Source organism: Glandiceps talaboti, chromosome 1, assembly GCF_964340395.1.
Source record: "Glandiceps talaboti chromosome 1, keGlaTala1.1, whole genome shotgun sequence".
NCBI lineage: Eukaryota > Metazoa > Hemichordata > Enteropneusta > Spengelidae > Glandiceps > Glandiceps talaboti.
Window position 1 is genome coordinate 9,530,407 of NC_135549.1, and position 23,720 is coordinate 9,554,126.

The following is a 23,720-nucleotide window of genomic DNA, read 5'->3' on the forward strand; positions in this document are numbered from 1 at the left end:
GCAATGTCGGTAGGTGGCAACTTAGGAGGACAGCTGTAGTTATGCTAATGCAGTTGTACTGGCCAAGTTTCCATAGTATATGGTAAGCCTAATAGAAGTATGTTGGGGCTCATACTATGTATTATGAATTTGTTTGCAAGTGATGTTAGCTACAACAGTGTATAGTGGTGCATGGCCCATTCACATGTAAAGAAATCAAGAGGGGCAGCAGGCTACAACTGCACTCAAGCCTCAGAATGGAGAGGGAAGACCAATTTGAAACCGCTCAAGCGCAACTAACTGTCTTTGAAGGTGGACAAATACCCTGCAAACCATCCCTGGTGTTAGCTAACCAAACTTTAAAGCTGGGTAAGTTTTACTTCATGTAACTTTAATGTGTTTCTATTCTTATCTGAGACCTATGTATGCTTTGTTAGGCCTGTAATTGGGTTTAACCTAACACAGTTAAATTGAAGAGATTGTTGCATTGAGCAAGCCAAACCCAATCTACGATGAAGATGTACCCATTCAATATCACATCTGTTATGCAAAAACCTTCACTTCACTTTGATGTGGCTACAATGTAGCGATGGGTTGTCTTGGTGGTAAACTAACAAAACAAAGCAATAACCTAGGGTGTTACAGCTGAATTAGTACAATTAAAGCAGTGCTTGCTTACATACATACATACACACACACCCAGCTCAAAGCTTTCAACTGTTTGTCTTGCATCCACGTTATTCTAAGAATCCGACAGATAGTTTTGTTGTTTTCTAGTGTCAGCCTCATTTGCAAGAAAAGTGGATATGAATTATGAGGTGTTCATAGTGGCAATGTTTTATGATGTAATTACAGGCGCCAGCAGCTGTGAGTTCAACTATGGTCATGCAGTCTCCTTATAAGGTACAGGGCCGTGGGACAGGAAGACCTTGATGAGTTAGTTAGAGTTACCTTGGGTGTCTCAGTGTTATGACAATAGGAATGACCCTCCATACAAACACATACATTATGTATTTATAGAGGATTTCCTGCTACTATCAACTGTGTGTGTAATGAAGCAGTTGATGACTGACGTCATTCAAGGCAAGGTTGCATGATACTTGTCCTAGGACACTAAGACAATCACCAAGCATACAAACATATACTTCGCACAGAATGTTAGAAACTATCAACTTAATGTTACAACATATAGTACAACAGTTGGTATTTGTGGATAGACTGTGAACTTCAACTAATCTTAGCAGCTGATATCACTGATGTTTGTTTTGTGAAAACAAGTGACAATGGTGACAAGCTTCAAAGCAAAGATGAGAAGTGGATGCAAGACTCCCCCGAGTAACCTACAAGATGGACGGAGTGAGCTAGGCCTATTCTTTGGTTTACTTTGTGAAAACCTCCCTTGAGGTTTAACACTGTAGATGACACCCTATAATCACTGGATACTGAGATAGCAGAATGGAGTACAATGGACTACAGTTGTAATGAAAACACCTTTGGTACTTTGAACTTATTAGGATATTCACACCTACAAGATGACACCCTATTATGACTGTGGTAGTATGATTGAAGAATTTTACAACCTACAACAAAGCTGATTACATGGGCTTTACTTTGAATTTTTCTTGAAATGACTTCTCCAGGACAAAAGACTCTAATAAATCTACCACCCACAGAAGAGAACAATTCAGGTGAGTTAATTGATAACGATCACCCCAATAATTATACTTTGAACATCTTCACAGTAAAAATGGCAAGACACCAGGAATTAACCACAAGGTCAAAAACAAATACTCTGGTGTGTAGTTTAATTCATCAAATGTATTGTCATTTTAAGTAAACCAATAACACTTGACATCACCATACCTGATCATCCAAACATATCTATGTACCATAATACTGTATATATATAGGTAACTTGCATACAAAGACATAATTTAATCATATACATCAGATTTTACAGGCAAAGTACAATTTGGGTGAGAAATTCAGAGCTTTTGAAAAATTTGGTCCAGAACTAATCTTTAGGTCTCCACTGATATGTGATATGACAGCACTAATTCAAGAGCATGGGATTGAATTATGTGCCTTTAAGAACTCAAATATCTTGATAATGCTACAGAACTAAGTCTTAGACTTGATACATGTGAATGCCGTTTATACATCATAGTCCTCTGCGATTTATGACATGAGGGGTTGCGGATCGATGACCACTTTCAGTGTCACTGGTTTGGGGCCAAAGAGGGAGTGTCTAATGTGCAAACTTTAACTGTTTATCACTAAACTTTATTGTCTCTCTCGTATTTAGAAATGAACCTTCTTGTCTCTCAAGTCGTACCTATTTAAATAGCAATCAATCTGATATTTTAGTAATTTAGAAATGTAATTTTCACTGAATCAAAATTGCAAAAGAGTGAAATCTGTCTATGGAAATAAGTGTATTATGTCTTTAAGTAGCCCAAGACTGTATTTGCCAAAGACAAATTTGCTTCAGGCATAGGCACACTACTTGCTTCGTGCCTGTGGGTGTTTTCGCCATAGTTTTTGTTTTGGGTCTAGTGGATTACCTAGTAATTACTTCAGTTTATTTCATTGTAACATCAAATGTTGATCCATTGTACAAAAATACCAAATACCCTCTTTGCATAATTGTACAGGATATCACTATATACTGTCTGCCATAAATTAAAATATTGACCAATTAATTTATTCAAAAATACCAAATATTATCTTTTGGATGATTATATACAGGAAATGACATCACTGCTGAGCACAGGAAATGACATCAATGCTATGTCTGCCAATAATTCCAAATGTTGATATAGTTTTAATTATTCAAGAATATCAAATAGACTCTTTGCATGATTGTATAGGAAGTGACATCACTGCTGAGCACAGGAAATGACATCATTGCTGTCAGGTCAAATAAACTTTTTAAACTAACAACTTTATTTATATTTTAATTATTCATAATATATATTGAAATTTAGCAGGCCTTTTATATCAGGCTAAGAACATTATGCTGAATAAGAAATCAGGTATGCTCGAAATTATTTTCTAAATGTTTATAATGCTAAACAATGAAGGACACTCCGTATACTAACAAGGATTTCCTGAAAGTGCAAAATGTCACGTTGTGAAGGGGAACCTAGCAACCTGCTACCTTCACAGTTTATTTGAGATACAGATTATGAAAGAAATCTTCTGCATACAGGTTTACAAACACTTCAAATTTACTGCTGACTGTATGTCTGATGAGGTCACTCTAGTCGCCATACTACCCGTTCAGTCTGTCTACAATGTACAGACACTGTCACTTAGGACAAATTTACATCAATTTTGTGTGGCTTTTCATTCAAAATACTAAATCAGATTATCAGCTGCTGCTTGAATGACTACCAGTGCATAAATCATCACCTTTACTTGGACAGCTTTAATACCAGATTTATCTTGAAAAACCATCTGTGTTTATTTTGTATCTTTTTAATACAAAACTATTTCTTTATAAATTTTATAACAGTATGTCTAGTACTGGTTACCATATATAGTCTCTTTTGAAGGTTCGCTAACAACTTTGGGAATTTTTTTATAAAAAGTATGTTATTTGTCTTGTTCATTGCATTGAAATGAAAAATTTTTGTGTGATTTTTGATAGAATTTGTATTGGCATAATTGCAGCAACAGTAGGTGACTGTCATAATGTTACTGCTATGTCAATTTTGTCCTGGCAAATCTGCACTAATTCATATCTCTTCAATAAATCCACATGACGTGCAGACTTCAGCTGTACAGTATGCTATTTCAGAATTCCGTCAGGACCAATACTTCAACAGTTTATACAAGCTGAGTAATAAGGCCCACACTGAGACACTTGAACGGAAAGACTAGAACAGTCCCACCCAGGATTTGAGGCTAGGTTATTTAATATCTGTGTAGTAGAACTGTATAGAGAAGGTAATTATCTGTCTGACACACATGATGTGAAAACATAAATATTTGGCTTGCACCCAGCAAAGAAATGAATATAATTAGAACTGGCCTATATCTTGCTAAAATGCCAAGGCTACTCTACTTCTTGACTTAACAAGCTGTATTCAGGTCAAAGTTCATATGAAAGCTCTCATTCTGCAAATTTTTTTATGTTCTGTGTATGGCTGTCCTTGTACTGTCTCCCGAGTTTAGTTGGTCTTTTCCCCCAAGCATTGATTACTTCTATAATATTACATACTTACAAGAGTTTACCATAACATGTATGATCTAGCTTGAACTTACAATGTCCAACCATTATCCACCCGGGTACTCAATAACACAGGGAACTAATAGCTAGTAAAAACCAATGGGGTAAGATCTCGTGTTTTGTGCACTTTAAAAGTGTCCTAACTTTCTTTGAAATAATTGGCCCCCTCTTAAATCAGTCAGTACATTTTAATTTATGTATTATTTTCCATATTTTGAGTCTTTTTCAGTCCCTAAATATCTAAGATAATATCAAGTTTTGCACTCAGTTTAGCTGCTGGCATCCTGAGTTCATGAAGCCATCTATCATTCATCTTTACATTTGTGGCTTTTACACGTGTACCCTGTCCCTAAATCTATCATTTAAGCAATCCATCATTTAATATTTCTGACATTCCTGATTTACCCTTTCCAACTGCCCAACATTCCCGTCAATTTATCATATTTCTTACATTCCTTATTCTACTATATTTATCACTCTCTGTAGTTAATTATGGTTTCCTCGCATTCCGAATTATTCAATTTCTTGTCCATGTCGATCCTGGATATTACCACATCTGTCGTAAAGGTCAAATTTTATCTACTTTCTAGTATTTTAAATGTGATCCTTCGCCCATACCAATCACCAGTTAAGTCAATTGTATGACTCAAATTTCAGTTTTGGATAGCCTGTACCTAATCTGTCAGCTGGTTAATACGCTATCAAGGAGTCAAGTTGCCAGGTTTTACGTGACATTTACCATCAAGTATCAGTGTCAGCTGTTTGCAGGTTACAATTCACAATTTATATGATCACCATGGATGTTTTAAAGACAGGTAAAGATGTTAACTGAAAGATTTTTTTCACATGGCCCAAACATACTGTGGTGTATGACTGTCAGGATTGGAAACGAATGCAATGAATCTGTCAATATACAAGTATTTGCAGAGTTTTTTACTGAGGTTGGGGAGCTGTAAGTAACAAAAAGGAGGAATCAGGTAAAACTACCATAGTTTGATTCCACACATTTATGTATAGACTCTCCACTATGATTTATGTAACATAATTTTATCTAAGTTTCTAGCATTTAAAACTGACAGGGTAGCTTTGGTATATTTTTTCCTCACTATTACCCTCAGCAAAAAGTTTTTAAAACACAGGATAAAGCAACTATAATACTTATACTTTCTTGTATTTTGCTATGCAGCAACCCATATATACTTGGAATAACATACACATTTGATAATGTTTGTTTGTTTGTTAAGCTTATATGACTGCTGACAAACTATATCATGACTTCCTATTTTAGGTTAATACAGACAGATTGATAATCTATTTTAAGGCATGATATTCATTTGATGAAAGTTATTACATTAATTTGCTACGTGGGTGGTATAATGAAATACATGATAAAAATATATATAACAGACTAGAGATGTTCATATATACTATTACTATATAATTAGAGATATAATTATAAAGAATTGTTGTTTGGTCCTCTAGCTAATGTGACTGTTTGAATTATGTGTAACAGTTGCAGACATGATATGGAATGTACACACTATGTTCATTAAAGAAAAATCGTGTCCGAGAATGCACACAAGGTTTTTAATTGAGAGCTAAATTGTGTAATTCAAATCAAGGGACAAGATTACACAAGTCTGATTAATGATATTAGTACAGTTGGTGAGATATGACCCTAATGAAACTTTTGAATACTAATAGAATTTAAATCTATAGTTGGTAAGATATGACGCTAATGAAACTTTTGGATACTGAATTTAAATCTACAGTTGGTAATATATAACCCAAATGACTGTATACAGCAGTATACCAGGACTTCAGCCATTCAGAAAAAAACTTCAACAGCAAGCTGGTCACACTAACTATTCTGCTATCATGACTCTACACATGTCAACACTCATTTTATTTTTTTGTCTGAAAATTGTAAATTTGAGGGATGCTAATGGGTTTGACAGTCATACATGAGTTTTACCAAAATATGAAATTATAATGAAGTGAAAATACTAGTAAGAACAGAACAATTGGGAAAAACTATTTTCAGTTACAACCACTGGGGCTTTAAGTTACATTTGCAATTCTGTAATGATTGAAAACTTTATTCAATTAATTAACGTACTGGATACAGTGACAATTTCAATTATACCCCCTGTATTTAGCATACATGTATACTATGTATATGTTTGAAGTATGATTAGCTGGGTTGCATGAACTGAGGAATGTAAAAACAAACAAAGAAACATGATAGTCCCCTGTGATTGGTCCCTGGAATGCTGCATGATAATAGAAGCATAAAAGCTGTATTTTCAAATGTTAAACAAACAAATCTGAAGCCAGACCTTAGCTATATGACATTTTTTTTCAATTTTTGAATAATTTTGTCGTGATTAAGTAGATGGGGGAATATCTTTAAATCTAAATTTACTCCACCATATAGTGCTTTGTTGGTTTACGCAGTGTTTCCCACTCAGTTTACTTGAGCTCTCCATAAATTTAAGATCAACACATGAAAGATGTGTGATATTTACCACATACTCTAAAATTTACCCAAAAATTCAAAGACCAATGTTTGAATTCCATTTTCTCACATCAGAATTATCAGAGAAGCCATACAGATAAAGATATTAAGATCAACTCTTTTTGTTTGGGACCAAATTTTCCTATAGCTTATACAAACCAGACAAATTTTCTCATCCTAATCTCGGTTACACTCTAATCTATCTAACATCATCATCCTTTAATCTATGGCAAGACACTGGCATATCATAGTGGACTGGTGCAAAGATGCAAGTTTGTGGTTTGTGGTTGAAAATGTTACCAAACTCTTATATCTATGCAAGATTTTTTGAAATAAATCACAATTTCTTCAGAATTCAATTGTTGTGCTGGCTTCTGGTTGGTTAGGTGGGAGTAGGGTTGGCAGGTAGGGTAATGAATATTACATGTACTTAGTCAATATTTTGGTTTGTATCTGGATAACTTTAACATATTCAATGTTATGGGTACCTCTTATATTATCATGATATATATATATGTATATCTTCAGTGAATTTTACAGATTTCTGTGTTAAACTTTTTCAGTGAGAGAGTCATCGATGCAAAAAGTGCAACCCATGAACACACACTCCAAACTGATTATTGAGCAAATTTCCAATTGGAACAGATGATGGAGGTCAAGGTCAAAGGTAAAGACACAAAATGAAAGCTTACCATTGATATTTAGGGTGTAAACACTTAAATGGCATCTTTGTACATTAAACTTTTGGAGTTATGGTAGCAAGACAAATTTTGGCACTTTGACCTTGAAAATGTTGGAAAGGGTCAAAGAGCACAGTCTCCTATGAAAACTTACTATGTGGGATAGACACTTGAATGGTGTCTGTATGTATCAAACATTTGGAGATATGAGGTCAAATGTGCTTTTTTGTCACAAAAATGTTGAGGTCATGTGATTAAAGTAACATACATATGTTGCATACAGTATATGTTATAATCTATTTGCCAAGTTTGGTTGAAAAAGTCTAATGCATGCCAGAGAAATGGCAGTGCATGCCTGATGTAATAACCCCTTCCTGGCATTGCCCATTGGGGGAGGGGGGAGGGGCTAAAAAAATAATGACACCTTTATGATAGCTTTATTTTGATGCAATTGAAGAGGTAAGTGTGTGAAAATGTGTTTCATAAGGATCTCATTAAAATTTCTTTGACATATTTAATCAATGAATTTAACCATAAACTAAACCTTATTTATATAAAGTTCATATTATTAACCTTTGAACTGCATCTCATTAACCTTATATTTGCATAATAATTTTAGTTTTAAACCTGGCACTTTCCCACACTGAGTTCAAACCACTTTTCAAATTGTTACCCCTGGCACAGACTTGTATTATCACTACGGCCAGTTACACTTCAACTCCCAGGAGAACCCCCATTGCATCTTCTATATAAGCACATGGGATTAAAGCATTCACATTGCAACCACTATCCTACCAGGTCACCAATTTAGCTTGGTTGACTGGGGCACAATCGTGGTTCAAATCTTGCCCAAGGACTTCAGCTATTCAGAAAAAAACTTCAACAGCAAGCTGGTCACACTAACTCATTCTACATGTACCATCACGACTCTACACATATCAGTAACTGGGGGGGGGGGGGGGGGGGGGGGGGGCGCCTAAAATATTCAATCAATGAATTTAACCATAAACTAAACCTTATATATATATAAAGTTCATATTATTAACCTTTGAACTGTATCTCATACATATACCTTTGAATTGTATATGATTTTATCTTCAAATTAAAAACCTTTCCACTATTAATTATACTATACACCTTAACTTTTGATACGCCATGCCTTGTCAGTGTAAAAAAAAAAACAGGCATTAAACTTCTTGTTGAAATTTTTTAGTAATATAACACACCTCTGACAATAAGGTATTTCAATGTATTCTTGTGGAATCTTGGAAAAGGACACACAACCTTAGATGAAAGACTAGAAGTGTTTATTTAGAGATAGATGAAGGCATATGACAAATTAGAAGACATAGATATATAGATGTAGGCCAGGTCATACCACAGTTGCACCATGATTTCTCTCTCCTTGAACCTCCCATGAACTGAATACACAAACGTCATTCAGTGTATTCACCCATTAATAAAGGACTTCTTGTATGATTTACTATGGTAAAGTTGGTGAAAGTAAAAAGGGAATACCAGAAAGGACAATCTGAGAAAGATTGAAGTTTCTTCTTTGAATTATATCTCAACTCATTCCCTCTATAGTTATCATCTTATTACATGTATATTATGTTTGTAAACTAAAAATTGAGCTTTCATGTAAAAATCAAATCATGTCTTATCATTAGAAACTTTTGCCAAATGGGAGTGCAAAAGAATGAATGTCTATGTATCACTTATTGCTAACTTGCTGGCAGTGAGTGGCATTCAGCTCTTTCCTGTATCCGTGTATCACTTATTGCTTAAACTTGCTGGTGTTGACTTTATTTCAGCTCTTTCCTGGATCTATTTATCACTTATTACAAACTTGCTGGCATTCAACTACCTCTGTATTTTATTGCTAACTTGCTGGTGTTAAACTATTTTACTTTTTTCCTCCTACAGCTTCACAAAGCTTGATATGGATAGGAGAAGAAGCCACCAAAGTATTTATTTTCTATACCATTAGAAAGACTGATTGATGGTTTTCTCCTCCACCTCTGACATGTCAGTAACCAGACAAATTGTCCTTGGAATAATCAGTGACTAACTACATGCAGTATATGACATGTAGAATCAAGGAAGATACTGTATCACACCAAATGGTGTTTGCATAATACCAAATCACCAAGGCCAAGTAAGTTCACTATATTACATGTATCTCCCAATCATAATCTTTGTTATAGCCACAGTAACTAAAACAGACAAACTTGCTTTTATTAACAACTTGCATTCCATGACTTACTCGATAAAATTGTGCCCATGTCTAGAAGTGATATTCTGCACTCTGCTAAAATTCAAACTAAAAAATATAACATAAACTGTAGTTCAACTTTATTACCCAGAGAATATGCAAAGAAAACTTCTTAACACAAATATGTCACTATGGGGGGGGGGGGGGGGGGGGTGTTTTTTATAGTTACTGTGGCTTTCTGCTCATAAATCCTTGAATGTGTCATATTTTTTTGTTTTACACCAAGTCTTTTATTAAATCAGTCAAATTTACATCAACTTTTTAGTTCTACCACATTTCCCTTTTTCTATTACCATGGTTACGAAACTGGGTAGCTAAAACAGTACTACACTCAACTTGAGTCAGTACAAATGCTAGTATATGCAACTAATAAGTAAGCTGCTTTCAGCCCTTTGGTTGAATAGGAAAGCTTCCTCTTGACTATAAAGGGGCATTTCAGTACTCCGACTACATTGTAAATTCCACCATTGATATAATCACATTCTCAAATTGTGACTAAAGAGAGTAAATGGTCACGCTACATAGTGGCTGGGTGCCTGAAACCTTTATGTACCAAGTTATTCAGATCACACAAAGACTTCATTTATAATGGCTGCGGTAATGTTTGTTATTTGTCACTTACTATGCTAACCATGAAATCACCAACTATGATCACACAAAGTTTGATATGCTGGCGTCCATACATTTGTCAGTTTATGAAGTGTAACTTAAATTTCCTGTACAGCTGAGTATGAATTAATGTGACATATGAAACATGTAAATGCACCACTCCATAAAGAATGTAACTACTTAGACTACAATGATTTCAAAAATGAGCTGGTTTCAAAACTTTTCATTTTTTCATGGAGGCTTTAACATCAGTTGTATATCGCAGGGAGTTTTTTATTTATTTAATATCGAGACAAAGAAAATTTTCATTGCAATATTTTTTAGAAGTATTCTCTCTCAAATTTAAGGGACAGTAGTCAAAATAACTTAAAACCCAATGTTTGAATCCGTCTGCATTGTATAACAATCAGTGGAACCGTAGGACATGGCACTCTTTCTTTTTCTATTCTGGACCAACTTTTCAATAACTTTGGTTGACAACCTGGGGCTACACTAAGGACAGATACACAGGCCCACTCATATAAGAGACATCCTTCATTTAATATACCTTGATGAAGGGAAATATTTCAAAACTGATTGACAACATTTAACATAAAAATAGTTAAACTTTTGTGTTATCATTAGATTGGAATCATTCGTCCTCACGCATCCCCCTTACACGGCTCCAAAAGACTTTTTCCTTTTCGTCAACTTCCATTTACAAATATTTATAAACATGATGGCTATGACGTTGGATATGTTTAAATAGAGGAATGGTGATGGGTGTTGGTGTCATCGTCAAAGTTGTTTGGTTTTACAGTAAAGTGCGATGACATTCCCATCATGCATTGCAGCAAAATGGCCACATAATAAAACAGGGCATGAAATTTATGTACATATATCATTATTTAATTGATCATGTTCTTTATAGAGATTTATCAATTATTAACAAAGGTTGTTAGAAGATTAATTTACCTGATAAAATGGCATAAGACAGCATTTCACTTTCAGACGTGGTTAATCTTGCTTCACTTCTCAACATGGCATAAACACACAGATACAATCTATAAATAATTCCAAATTCAGCTATTCTCAGTAAACTTGTCTTAGGTTTCAAGATGGCAACAGGAAATTACTAAACTGCTTGACCCCATTACATTTACTTTTGACAAGACTTTATCACTAATTCTTCACAGTTGTCCTGTGATGTAGAAGTATTAAAAGGGAGATGTGGTATGATGGGAGATCAAAAATAACCTCATTTCATTTAGAGATATTTCTCAGTAACAACAATAATAATAATGATGACTTCTAATAAAAAGTATACGTTTTATTAGAAGTATCTGAATTTTATTTACATGCTGACCTGAATGTGTATGTTTTTGAGGTGAAAACTCAATTTTTCATTAATTCAATAACCACAGAGCTTCCAGTTTCCATCTGAGGTGGGTTTTAGACACAGAAGTTGAAAATGACTGTAAAATTTCAACTGTCTCAATAGGAGATGCACAATACTATATATCAACCAACGATTAAGTTCCTATCTGAGAAAATTTACAGTACAGAAGTTGAGAACAACTGCAAACTGCAACTTTATCAATAGAATGAAGATATTTTAACAATAATAAAGTTCAAAATCTAAGGAGTTTTCGGACACAAAAGTTGACAACTGCAAAATTTCAACTGTCCTATTATGAGATGGGCAAGAAAAGATAACCAATAGCCATAAATTTCCTATCTGGGGTGTTTTTGGAGACAAAACTTGACAACAACTGCAAAATGTCAACTGTGTAAATACTAGCCTGACAAGATCAGATATTTCACCTATCATCGACTGCATCATATAGGACACCCATGAGATTACACATACATCTATCAACATGAAACTGACAGATACAAACAAATCTGGGTTCACAACAACTATTTGACCTTGATTGTGAAAACTAGGACACTATTACACTTCTTGACAAGTCTCAATGTCTTTTCCTTCTCTTTTTGGAACAAAACTTCTAGAGATGAAGCAATCAATGATTTCAGAAGTGACTTAATGTATGATACCATTTCACTTTTCACTTCATTCATGATTTTCAAAGTAATATACCTGATTCTGGCAAATGTGATGTTTCATTCTATATCTTTACAGAGACTGTGGATGGGAGGTGACAAGATTTTGATTGAGTAGCAGTGCCTTAAAACAGCCGACATATGGAAAATTAGTGTTGGTAACTGAAGGAGTGCCTCATATGGCATTCCTTGCACCAGATAATCCTGGATGAATTGTAGTGTTCATCTTAGTAAGTTGCTGGTATTTCATTTGAGAATCTTACTTAAATGTATAACTATAAGCTATTTTGCCAGTACACTGTTCCATCCTGTCTGTTTGGTATTCAGGGCAAGTATTCTGTCGGCAGTTTGAACTTTAAGGTATTGAGTGTCTTTCTAATTAAAGTCAGGGTCAGCTTAATTTCTACATTTGTTACCCCATAAATCTTAATATAACTGTGTCTGCAGACATTTCATAAACACAGGTAGCCTTGATATAAAAAGATTATCAAATGGTCTACTACAGTGGTCCCTGGAAACTGGAAGATTTATGGCAAGCTACTTTAAAACAGCTGTTCTGAGGTGTGGGGACCTGGATATCTCAAAATTCTACTAAGCTAAAGGGTTTTAGGAAAGGCATCCTTATGATGCTATTTTTGCACAGTTATGAAATTAGGAGGAAGATTAATAGCCCTTCAACTTCATGGCATCTGTTCAATAATTTAGGGACCCTGGATTTGAAGCACTGAATATCAAGGCTAACCTATAAAGAGGCTTTAAGAAAAGCACCCATATGATGCTGTTTTTTTTTTGTTTTTTTAAGTTTTGAAACTTGTTTGTAAATGTTTTAGAAATTGCCTGCCCTTGTATAAATGTATAAAGTGAGAATATTTATTACATACTTATTTCAAAATATGTAGTTATAGTATCTCTTCTGAAAGTGTTTCCTCTCTGACTTTTATCACAGTAATATTCCTCAAAATTAGTTTCTAGGTGAAAAGGAGGCCTCTGATGCCCCCCCCCCCTTATGACCCCTTGTCCTTAACCACTACATATGATGAAGTGATTTGTAAGAAACCTGGTTTAGATATACATTTTGCCAAGTAACATGATAACGAATACGTATATAAAGTAATATGGGGGTTGGTGCATGACCTTATTATAAAGTCAAGAAAATATACATGTTGTAGCTTTTATCTAATGTAAGTCACTCAGATGTAAACAGCATTGTGATTGGCTTCCTGTGAAGTCATGTGACAGGAAGGGGCAAATCACAATATTAGTGCATGATTCTGATAAAAAGTTACAAACTTGCTATAAACTTGACACAAACATGGGAATCTTATTTTTATTTGTCTCAATCCTTATAGTTTCATCTGTTATAGCTAATGGCATAATTACAATATAACTACACCTCTGTATCATTAAAATGTATTAAATTATGATGTAGACTGTATATAGCTACAACTTGCAAGCATGTAACTTGCAGTGGTAGTGGAACTGCAGACAGAAAAGGTCAGAGGTCAAATCCAGGATATAAGGATTATGACACGGTGAAAAGAAAGTACATATAGGCTGGAAACCTCTAGCACTATGTTCTGAAGATGGATAGTCAAACAAAGATCAAGGCCATACACATACAATATGAATAAAAGTCTAGTAAGGACAAGGCCATTGTAAGTACTTCATTCAAGAAGAAGGGAATGTATGTCAACATGATCTGATGTGGACATGGTCATAACAAATAACAGGTGTGCTCAGGACAAGGTTGTAGCCATTGACTTCAGAGAAGGTCAGGTCCCAGAATCAACAAGATCTCTGAAGACTACAGTTGTTTGTATGTACATTAAAGAAGAAGGAGAGTCAACCAGACCCACATACTTGGCATGTATATTGGGAAGGTCAACGAGCTATGCTGAACCAATATTATTATTTGTCTTGTAGACATTGATTTTATTAAACTACACAATAGCCTCACAATAACAAACTGGATTCTTTTCTAGACTCACAATTTTTTTGACATTTCAAAGTGCATGATTTATGTTTATATAACAGTATTCCTTAGCAACAATTCTGCATGAAACCATTTTGTTATTGTGAGGTTATATAATGTACAGTATTGAAAACTTGTGTGGCGTTCACTTGATGATGACTTGCATACTTAAACCAATACATTCTGAAGTTAGGAGGATGAGGCCATTACACTTGTGGGGTGGGGCATATCTTAACATTTAGAAATTAGAGAGGTGAATCCATTCTTCCAAATTTGGGGGTAGGGACACTGTTTAGAAATAATGAATAATTACTTTACATTTGGGAGTGGTGGCATAACTTGGAAATAAAGTTGAACCCATTACAGTACTTTGTACTTAGAGGGGTAAGGGCAGTATCTAGAACAAAAGTATTCAGGGGGTGGGTGCACTGTTATTTAGAAACTGGGAGTCTCATATCACCCATTTCTTAAAATTCAGGGCGTTGGGGCATTATTTAGAAATTACAAGGGATCCATTATTTCATATTCAGTGGGGGTGGGGGTGGGGTGGGGGGTGCCCATTTACCCATTTCTTAAAATTCAGGGGTGTGGACATTATTTAGAAAATAGAAGAGGAACCCCCCATTACTTCAAATTCAAAGTGTGGGGGCATTATTTAGAAATTAGAAGGGGGACCCATTTACCCATTACTGCAAATTCAAAGTGTGGGGGCATTGTTTTGAAATTAGAAGGGGGACTCATTTACCCATTACTTCAAATTTAAAGGGGGAGGGGCATTATTTTCGAAATTAGAAGGGGGACCCATTTACAAATTACTTCAAATTCAAAGGGTAGGGGTGGCATTATTTAGAAATTAGAAGAGGACTCATTTACCCATTACTTCAAATTCAAAGTGTGGGGGCATTATTTTATCCATTCCTTCAAATTCAGAGGGGAGGGGTGTTTATTTAGAAATTAGAAGGGGACCCATTTACCCATTACTGCAAATTAAAAGTGAGGGGGCATTAGTTCGAAATTAGAAAGGGACTCATTTATTCATTACTGCAAATTAAAAGTGTGGGGGCATTATTTAGAAATTAGAAGGGGACTCATTTACCCATTACTTTAAATTCAGAGGGGTAGGGGCATTTATTTAGAAATTAGAAGGGGGACCCATTTACAAATTACTTCAAATTCAAAGGGTAGGGGTGGCATTATTTAGAAATTAGAAGAGGACTCATTTACCCATTACTTCAAATTCAAAGTGTGGGGGCATTATTTTATCCATTCCTTCAAATTCAGAGGGGAGGGGTGTTTATTTAGAAATTAGAAGGGGGACCCATTTACCCATTACTACAAATTCAAAGGGCGAGGTGGGTGTTATTTAGAAATTAGAACAGGGACCCATATACCCATTACTTCAAAAATTCAGAGGGGTGGGGCATTATTTAGAAATCAGAACAGGGACCCATATACCCATTACTTCAAAAATTCAGAGGGGTGGGGCATTATTTAGAAATTAGAACAGGGACCCATATACCCATTACTTCAAAAATTCAGAGGGGTGGGGGCAATATTTAGAAATCAGAACAGGGACCCATATACCCATTACTTCAAAAATTCAGAGGGGTGGGGGCGTTATTTAGAAATCAGAACAGGGACCCATATACCCATTACTTCAAAAATTCAGAGGGGTGGGGGCGTTATTTAGAAATCAGAACAGGGACCCATATACCCATTACTTAAAATTCAGAGGGCTGAGGCATTATCTAGAATTTGGAAGGGGAACACATTACTTCATACACTGAGAGTTGGAAGTGTTATTTAGAAATTATAAGGGACTCCCATTGCTTAGTTTCAGGGGGTGAGGGTGCTATATTGAAATCAGAGGGGGGGGGGTTTCCATTATTTCATATCCAGAGGGGTGGGATGTTATTTAGAAATTACAAGGGACACCCACTGCTTAGTTTCAGAGGGTGAGGGCACTATACAGAAATCGGGGGGGGGGGGGGTCCATTATTTCATATCCAGAGGGGTGGGATGTTATTTAGAAATTACAAGGGACACCCACTGCTTAGTTTCAGAGGGTGAGGGCACTATACAGAAATCGGGGGGGGGGGGGGGGTCCATTATTTCATATCCAGAGGGGTGGGATGTTATTTAGAAATTAGAAGAAATATTCATTACTTAATTTCAAGGGGTGGGGGTGCTATATAGAAATCCGAGGGGAGAACCCATTACTTCATATTCTGAGGGGAGGGGGTATTATTTAGAAATAAGATGGGAAACTTATACTTCACATTCAGGCGTGGGGGGTTGATATATAGAAATCAGAAGGGGATATTTAACCCATTCATATTCAGGAGGTAGGGGGAGGGGGTGTCCTTTTACATTAACTTTAAAGACCAAAGCAATTTTTAACACATACAGTGAAATACTACATTTTCTTAATGAATTTTGTTTTCACTGAGTTTTCTTCTGTCAAAGCGAACATTTCATTGACTAGTGTTGATATCTAAATATCCCTACATCACTGCCAGTGACAATTACGTGCAGGCATAACAGCTAATTTCTCTTTCAAATGAAAAGTAAAAGCCTATGAAAAATGTAGTATTCCCCTCAGTGTAAGTGATAAAATTGTATGTATTCTCCTCTTAACAATACACTGCATTATGGGATTAAGTACACTTAGTATGGGTTACCCAGACTCACGAGAGTATAGGTAACCGAGACTAGGGTACACTTGAAAGTCAAACATATGGAAATTTTGGGCAAGTCAAAGTCAAGGTAGGTTCACACAAACAGGAAAAGATTTAAATCTATTGTTTTTGTATGATAGCTATTAAAGTGTACGAAGGGAAATAAACCACAGACAAAAATTACCTATGAATTTGTTAGGATGAATAAATCAGAAAATGTATGACATTGATACGTTCGGGATATACTGTCACCACACATCGTAGTCATGCACACACTGTTAATTTATGCTGCGTCACCCACACTTGCTGAAACTTTGAAATAACTTTGTTCTACGCCTGTACAAAATGGCCCCCCTCTCTTGTTTTACTTTCTAAAGTTGAATGTATTATCAAAGCAATCAAAACTTTACAATCAGTCCATAAGCTAGTAGCCAGAAATATCTCAACATCACGAAAAGTTTGGTCCAATAAGCTGGGAGTTGTAAATGTCAAATATCCTGAGGAAATTAAGTTTAAATATACAGAAACACATTTTGTGCATATTGATCATCATGAAAGTAATATTTGTGATGTGAAGTGATATTTATGGAAGATTGGACAGGTAAAGTTTTGTTTGAATATGAGTTTGTGGCATCTACTGGGGTTTTCAAAGCTGAAAGTTTGCTGCTATGGGATTCAGCATTATAACTACAGCATTTTGGGTTTTGGTACTTATCATATATATCTACTATAGGACGTAATTCAAACTGTGACAGGAAACTATTATGGGCTATCACAGGGGCTATCATTATGGGCTGTATGAGGAGACTTATGGGTTATCTGAAAAATCATTCTCATTGGCCATCTGGGGAGACTATAATGGGTTATCTGAGGAGACTATTATGGGCTGTCAATTCATGTCACTTGTCCCACATGTCCCTCCTGCCATTTTTCTTTCTGTGGATTGGATCGTCAAGTTTGGTTTAATTAATATTAATGAGATAATAAATAGAGATTGATGTAAGATACTTTGTATTTTTGTGTGAAGACCATATGTACAGAGGATAAAACTTCTTAAAAAGTCAAAAATAGTTACAAAATATACCTAAAATTATTTTTACTGATATATAGTTTGCAGAAAGTCTACTGTATATTCAAGCGATACAAAATTGAGAGAAATACAACTTGGGTTAGAAAAATTTCTATAAAAATTACAAATCTACATTTGATGTAACTTTATCAGTGTAGGAATACAAAGCTAGCATTTTTTGACTCAAATATAAATGTACAAAAAAAAATTAGTTTGCATCATTATTAATCAAAGAAACGCTTCCAAACTAATTTTTTTACACATTTGAAAATCTACAAACTAACATCTTTTTTGAAAAGCAGACAAGTCCATTTTGTCATTTGAATATAAAGTACATCTGTGAACTGTCTGTATTTCACTACAATAAAAAATTATACTAAAGTATTTTCTCTTTTTAACATAATTAAGCAAAAGTCAATTTAAGTGCAGCAGCCATGGTGGAGCTTGTCGCAATGTTGATAGAAAGAATCTGCTATTTTCAAGTAAACCATCAAATATTTTTCCAATTTTTCTTGGACTTTTGTATAACAAAAGGGTCAGAGCTCAGTGACCAGGAGAAGAATGCAGATATCCATAAAACTTAAATAAAAAATATTAAAGAAGGGTTGCAATAACTTCCTATCTGTAAAAGTAATTGTGTTCTGAATAACTTTTATATGAATAAATATTCTATAGTCAATAACACCATGACTATATGTGTTTTGTTTGCGGATGAATATACTGATGACAAACTGGCATTTCTGTATTTCATCATTGTATTTCATCACTGTATTTCTCATGACAATTTTATTCCTATGTGAGTGCCAAACTCCAAAGTCTTGATCAGCCAAGCTTTTCAACCATCTTGCCATCAAATACATTTTTATACATATGCTATTTGATTGTTGCCATATGTTGTGTGAACACAGATATGACCCTGAGAGGTTTTACTCTTACTACAGACTTTGAAACTTCATGCAAACAGACAATATTTATTTTTCCAAACCATCACATCAAAGGAATTATTTCTTCTGCGGCAGCAAAATTTATGGTTACTAAAAGCCCATCTGTCGTTCTCGTCAAAGATAAAAATTTCAAGATGATGAAAGAAAAAAATGTGAGGAACATTTTAAGTTTAACAGATGTCTTGTTCTTGTGGTATCGAGGTCAAAACCCCTGGCCTGGAAGTAATATTTTCTGCAGCAAATTACCAACGTGATTTATTTGTACACACGTCAGCTTTATCTAAGTAGGGCAGTAGATATAAACCATTCCTCAATTCAAAGGAACAAAAAGTTATTTCAGTACATAAAATATTTTAATAACAGTATTTCAGTGTATCTCACTGACTGACAAAAATCAGCTCTTGCTCAGAAAGTTTTGGCGCCATAAAATGATACTATATTTAAATAGAATTTATCATGTGGTAGTGAGACTGTATTTCTCTATGGCAGAGAAGTACAAAACTGACAATGCTGATCAGCTTTCAAATTGGACAAGTATGCTAAACATGTTTAACTATTATACTGCTGTGACTTCTCCAACTCAAATAAACAGCACATCAAAAGTTTTATATTATTTATATAAAGACAGCTGTAAGTTTTAATTTAGGGGAAAAAAACACTGTCATTTTCAAAAGTACTAACCCTTCGTAAGAATACTGAAAAAAAAGGATGCCTTCTTGTATCTCCCTGAAATTCTCTGGGAGAAACACGATAGAAAGTGTTCCATACTTTAGTTGTCCTGATGACTGGGTTGCAAATATTCAAAAATAAATTTATTCTCTAGCCCAGTCAATTTAAATTAAGACAAAGTCATAAAAAGAAATAAAATTGTGATAAAAGTCCTGACTTATGAATATTTCAGCCACCATATTTACCATGAGGAAATATGTTGAGGTAGCTAGAGTGCACCTGGTAATATTCTTGCCAAAGAATTTTGCATATAAATAAGTCCATGATCAGCCTCATCTTCCAACATGTCCATATATGGAAATAACAGCACATTTGGTATCACATGATCACACATCCATATATGGTCATAATAGCACTTTTTGGTATCACATGATTATATATCCATATATGGTAATAATAGCACATTCTGTATCACATGTTTATAATTTTTATCATGTGACTACAACTAAGAACCTGATTTGATAATAAAAAGTTTATTAAAATGCACAGAGAAAGAACTAGTGAGGTAGATAGTTCAAGTATAAGAGACACTTCTTCATTCTATCTTCATTTTTTTTCCATTTTCTTATGTACATTGTTTTCCTTTAGTTACCGATATCTTTTTTTTTTACCATTGCAGGAAAATTGAACAGAGTGTTACTGAGCAGTCCACCCCTGATTTGAATATCGGAGGTATCAGAACCGATGTTCAGTTCAACAGAGATGGCATCAAGTAGAAAGCTGCCGTGGAATAATAATAATAATACAAATAAATAGCTCCCTCTGGTGGTACATTCATGTAGTGATTTCAGTGGGTGAAAGGTACCTACCCTAATCTAGATTTTATAATCTACAATATTAAAAAAAAATTCATTTTTTTCAAAAAATAAAAATTTGCTGTTGAAAATGTATTGAAGTATAAAGCAGTAGTTTTTAAAATTACAGCAAAATAGTCTCTCCTTTCACCCACCTTACATCACCACAAGTGGAAAAAAGTGATGAAAATATGAAAATAGAACACCAAGACAGCAGACTGGTGTTGGTAAAAACCTTTCTCCAAGTCCAGTCTTCCTTGTTTTGTGATTACAACATTTGTGCTGTAACAAGAGTCATTTTGAAGTAAATAAATATCCCTGTTTTAATCACATCCCTTCATTGTCTTCTCATTTGGTACAGTCCCATTATTTAACTTAGCTGGGTCAGTCCATCCACAGAGAAAATAAGGGTGTGAAGTTGAGGTTGGTCACGTTTTCACACATCTCAAGTTAACAAATAAAACCTGTGCTAAAATACACAGGGGTCTGTCATGCAATAAATACAAAATTTTCTTCAAAATTATACAAGTATATACAATATTTTCAACTCTAATCTTAGCAATAAACAGGGTGAACAGATGAAAAATCTAAGAACTAACACTAAGAGGAGGAAGGAATTAACAAACTTCACAGTGTCACCATTGTTTTATTCCACAAAGAATTTGGACAAAATTTGGCAGCCTTTCAAAATATGTTTCTGGTCATTTGTTGATAAACAACAGATTCAATTCTGTTTTTAGATATACTGTACACCTGAAATTAATTGAACACAGGGATAGTAAACAATGGTGACAATATATGACAATGAAAAAAGTTATTTTGGCTCTGAAGGGACCATTTGGTTTGACACAGAATTACTTGTGATATGTCACCTCTTGCCAACTCATTCCATCATCAATATTACTTCTGCACTCTGAATTTTAACAGAAACCACATTTTGTTTTATGTACTTAAATAGCTGTGGTAGAAAACTGGGAACAGGATTTTGTTTGTTTAACTTCTGATGTGTAGGAATAGAAGTGGCTCTTGTCATAGGGGTATATGTTGGCAAACACATCAATATGAGTGCTTGTTGTTATACATTTAAATAGACAGTATCTACATCAGGTCAATCAACAAAATATTCTCTAAAATCTCAAACCTCCTATTTTTTGTTTTGATCAGACCCTCATCTGGAAATAAAAGATTACTTCCTCCTCTTTGAACTTTGACCCTGTGTATTGCTAAGATGTATGGACACTAAAATGTCAAATGTCATCCTACCGGTGACCACTGTCCCCTATGCCATTGAGGTTCAGGTGGACATCCTCCCATATTACAAGGTACTGTATTCAGAGGCCTCTTTGTCAAGTCACATCTGTCGTCTTCCAAACTTTGACCATTCCTCATCTGACACTGTACTACACGGGACTTGTTACCAGAGTCACAAGATTTGGAACACTGTCAGAGAAACAGAAGAACAGATTAATACTAATAGCAAAGTTACTTTCACTGAATCCATGGAATTAGACATCTCAGCTGAGTTTAAAAGCATTTTAATCGGGTGAAAATAATACAACTTTGATTCAACTATTCTAGTATAAGACCAAAAAATATTACTCTAGAAATCAAAAATATTCTAGTATGATGTTAATGTCAATGCATTAAAAACTGTCTTCTGGCAATGTAATCACAGTTGATGTCATAATGAAGGGTTTCCTCAACTTTTTTTAGTCTATTGAATTGAATCATTATGTTTAAGTACCAGGATAGATTTGTACAACATCTTTTAATAGTTTTACATAATATTCAGCAACACACAAATGGTCTTTTATATACAGACAAAATTTAGAAATGTTTTCTCTTGTCATGACTGTCAATAAGAAAGAAAGAAAGGAAGGAAGGTAACCTACCACTCCCCATTCTCCATAATTCCAAGTGGGACAAGGTCCTTCATCACACACTTCCTGATCTTCTGGTTTGGCGTCTTCATCACAGGTACCACTTTCTCCATTCTTGTCTTGACACACCACTGCCCTCCTTCTGTTGCCAATACCACAAGATGTTGTACACTGTGAAGGTAAATTCAAATCACCCATATCAGCCAAAAGTCTGTGGAGTCCACCGTCAAGAAAGAATTACTGCAGTAATTCTGATTAGTGGAAAGTAGTGACAATTCAAAAGAAATCTGACTTTTACTTCATACATTGGCATTGCTGGGGTCAAAGTTCATACACTTAAAGTCGTTTCAGAGTCTGGGAGTTTCAAGATGTTTTTGGACTACTTCCAGGAGTTTTTTATGGTCAAGGTATGTATCAGGTAACTTTGAAGGAGTATTTCATGGTACATGTAACTAACTAATTGTTATTTTATTTGTGAAACGATACACTTATCAAACATTGAGAATTTCCATCACTTTATGGACAATTCTAAAAAAAATTCCAAGAATAAATTTAGAATTGAATTATTCCAGGTCTTTCCTAGAGTGGTTTGAAATTCCAAGACTTAAAAGTACGTTCTGGGAGTACTTGAACCCAATTAATTCAGGGACTTTGACAGTCATGTAGGACTGTATAATGAGTTAGACTTACAGGACTCCATGGTCCAATTCTCCAGTAACTGGTCTGTGTAACATCATTATCAGTGATGACAATAGGAAAGTTATTACGGGCACATTCATGTGTGTTACACAGCTGTTGTTGAACTGGTTTGTCTTCCTCAGTACAGTCTTCATCATTTCCTATCCTGTTGTCATGGTAAACACACGCCACATACCTACTGGTCCTTCCAGTACCACAGCTGACTGGACACTAAGTAAATAAATGAAGTGGAAAGTATCAGGTATCTGTGAAAACTAGAAATAGATGTACTTGCATGTGAAATATGGATAATAAAATACAGTGTTCTCTCACAGATTCATCTGTAATGTTATTGCACGGTGACTGTGTCAGCTTATGCCTACTTGCCACCAAACCAAAAACAAAATTTTCTTTTGTTCTTCAACTTGCTTGTATCTAAAACAAACTTATGAACTTTGAAAAATACATATTAGATACGAACCTAGAATTCTAGGTTGTTGTATGTGTTGACTTTTTCTATATTCTTTCAAAAACTTCATACAGAAATTCACCTATTTTTACTGGATTTATCTAAGTTTTATGTAAGCGCAGCCATTTTGATAAAATTTGACTTCTCTATTCATATTTCCCTAAATTAC

General features: G+C 34.8%; 1 protein-coding gene and 1 long non-coding RNA gene across 4 annotated transcripts in view; one reads left to right on the plus strand and one right to left on the minus strand.

The window, feature by feature from the left end:
- LOC144453840 (A disintegrin and metalloproteinase with thrombospondin motifs 9-like) overlaps positions 1-23,720 on the minus strand; it is a 132,311-nt gene that overhangs the window by 20,867 nt on the left and 87,724 nt on the right. Inside the window, exons 24-26 of the mRNA XM_078145211.1 lie at positions 23,095-23,313; positions 22,417-22,575; positions 21,788-21,964 (exon numbers count right to left, since the gene is read on the minus strand). Of these exons, the coding sequence (XP_078001337.1) occupies positions 21,788-21,964; positions 22,417-22,575; positions 23,095-23,313 (555 nt within the window). The remainder of the gene's footprint in view (positions 1-21,787; positions 21,965-22,416; positions 22,576-23,094; positions 23,314-23,720) is intronic.
- Positions 73-20,836, plus strand: LOC144453880 (uncharacterized). Of its 3 annotated transcripts, none has more exons than XR_013482449.1 (6): positions 73-348; positions 835-1,667; positions 7,260-7,398; positions 9,338-9,569; positions 12,418-12,568; positions 20,350-20,836. It is a non-coding gene; the product is annotated as an uncharacterized LOC144453880 (long non-coding RNA). The 3 variants fall into 3 exon arrangements; XR_013482448.1 differs by having other exon boundaries at positions 7,295-7,398; XR_013482450.1 differs by lacking the exons at positions 73-348; positions 835-1,667 and adding an exon at positions 4,899-5,028 and having other exon boundaries at positions 7,295-7,398.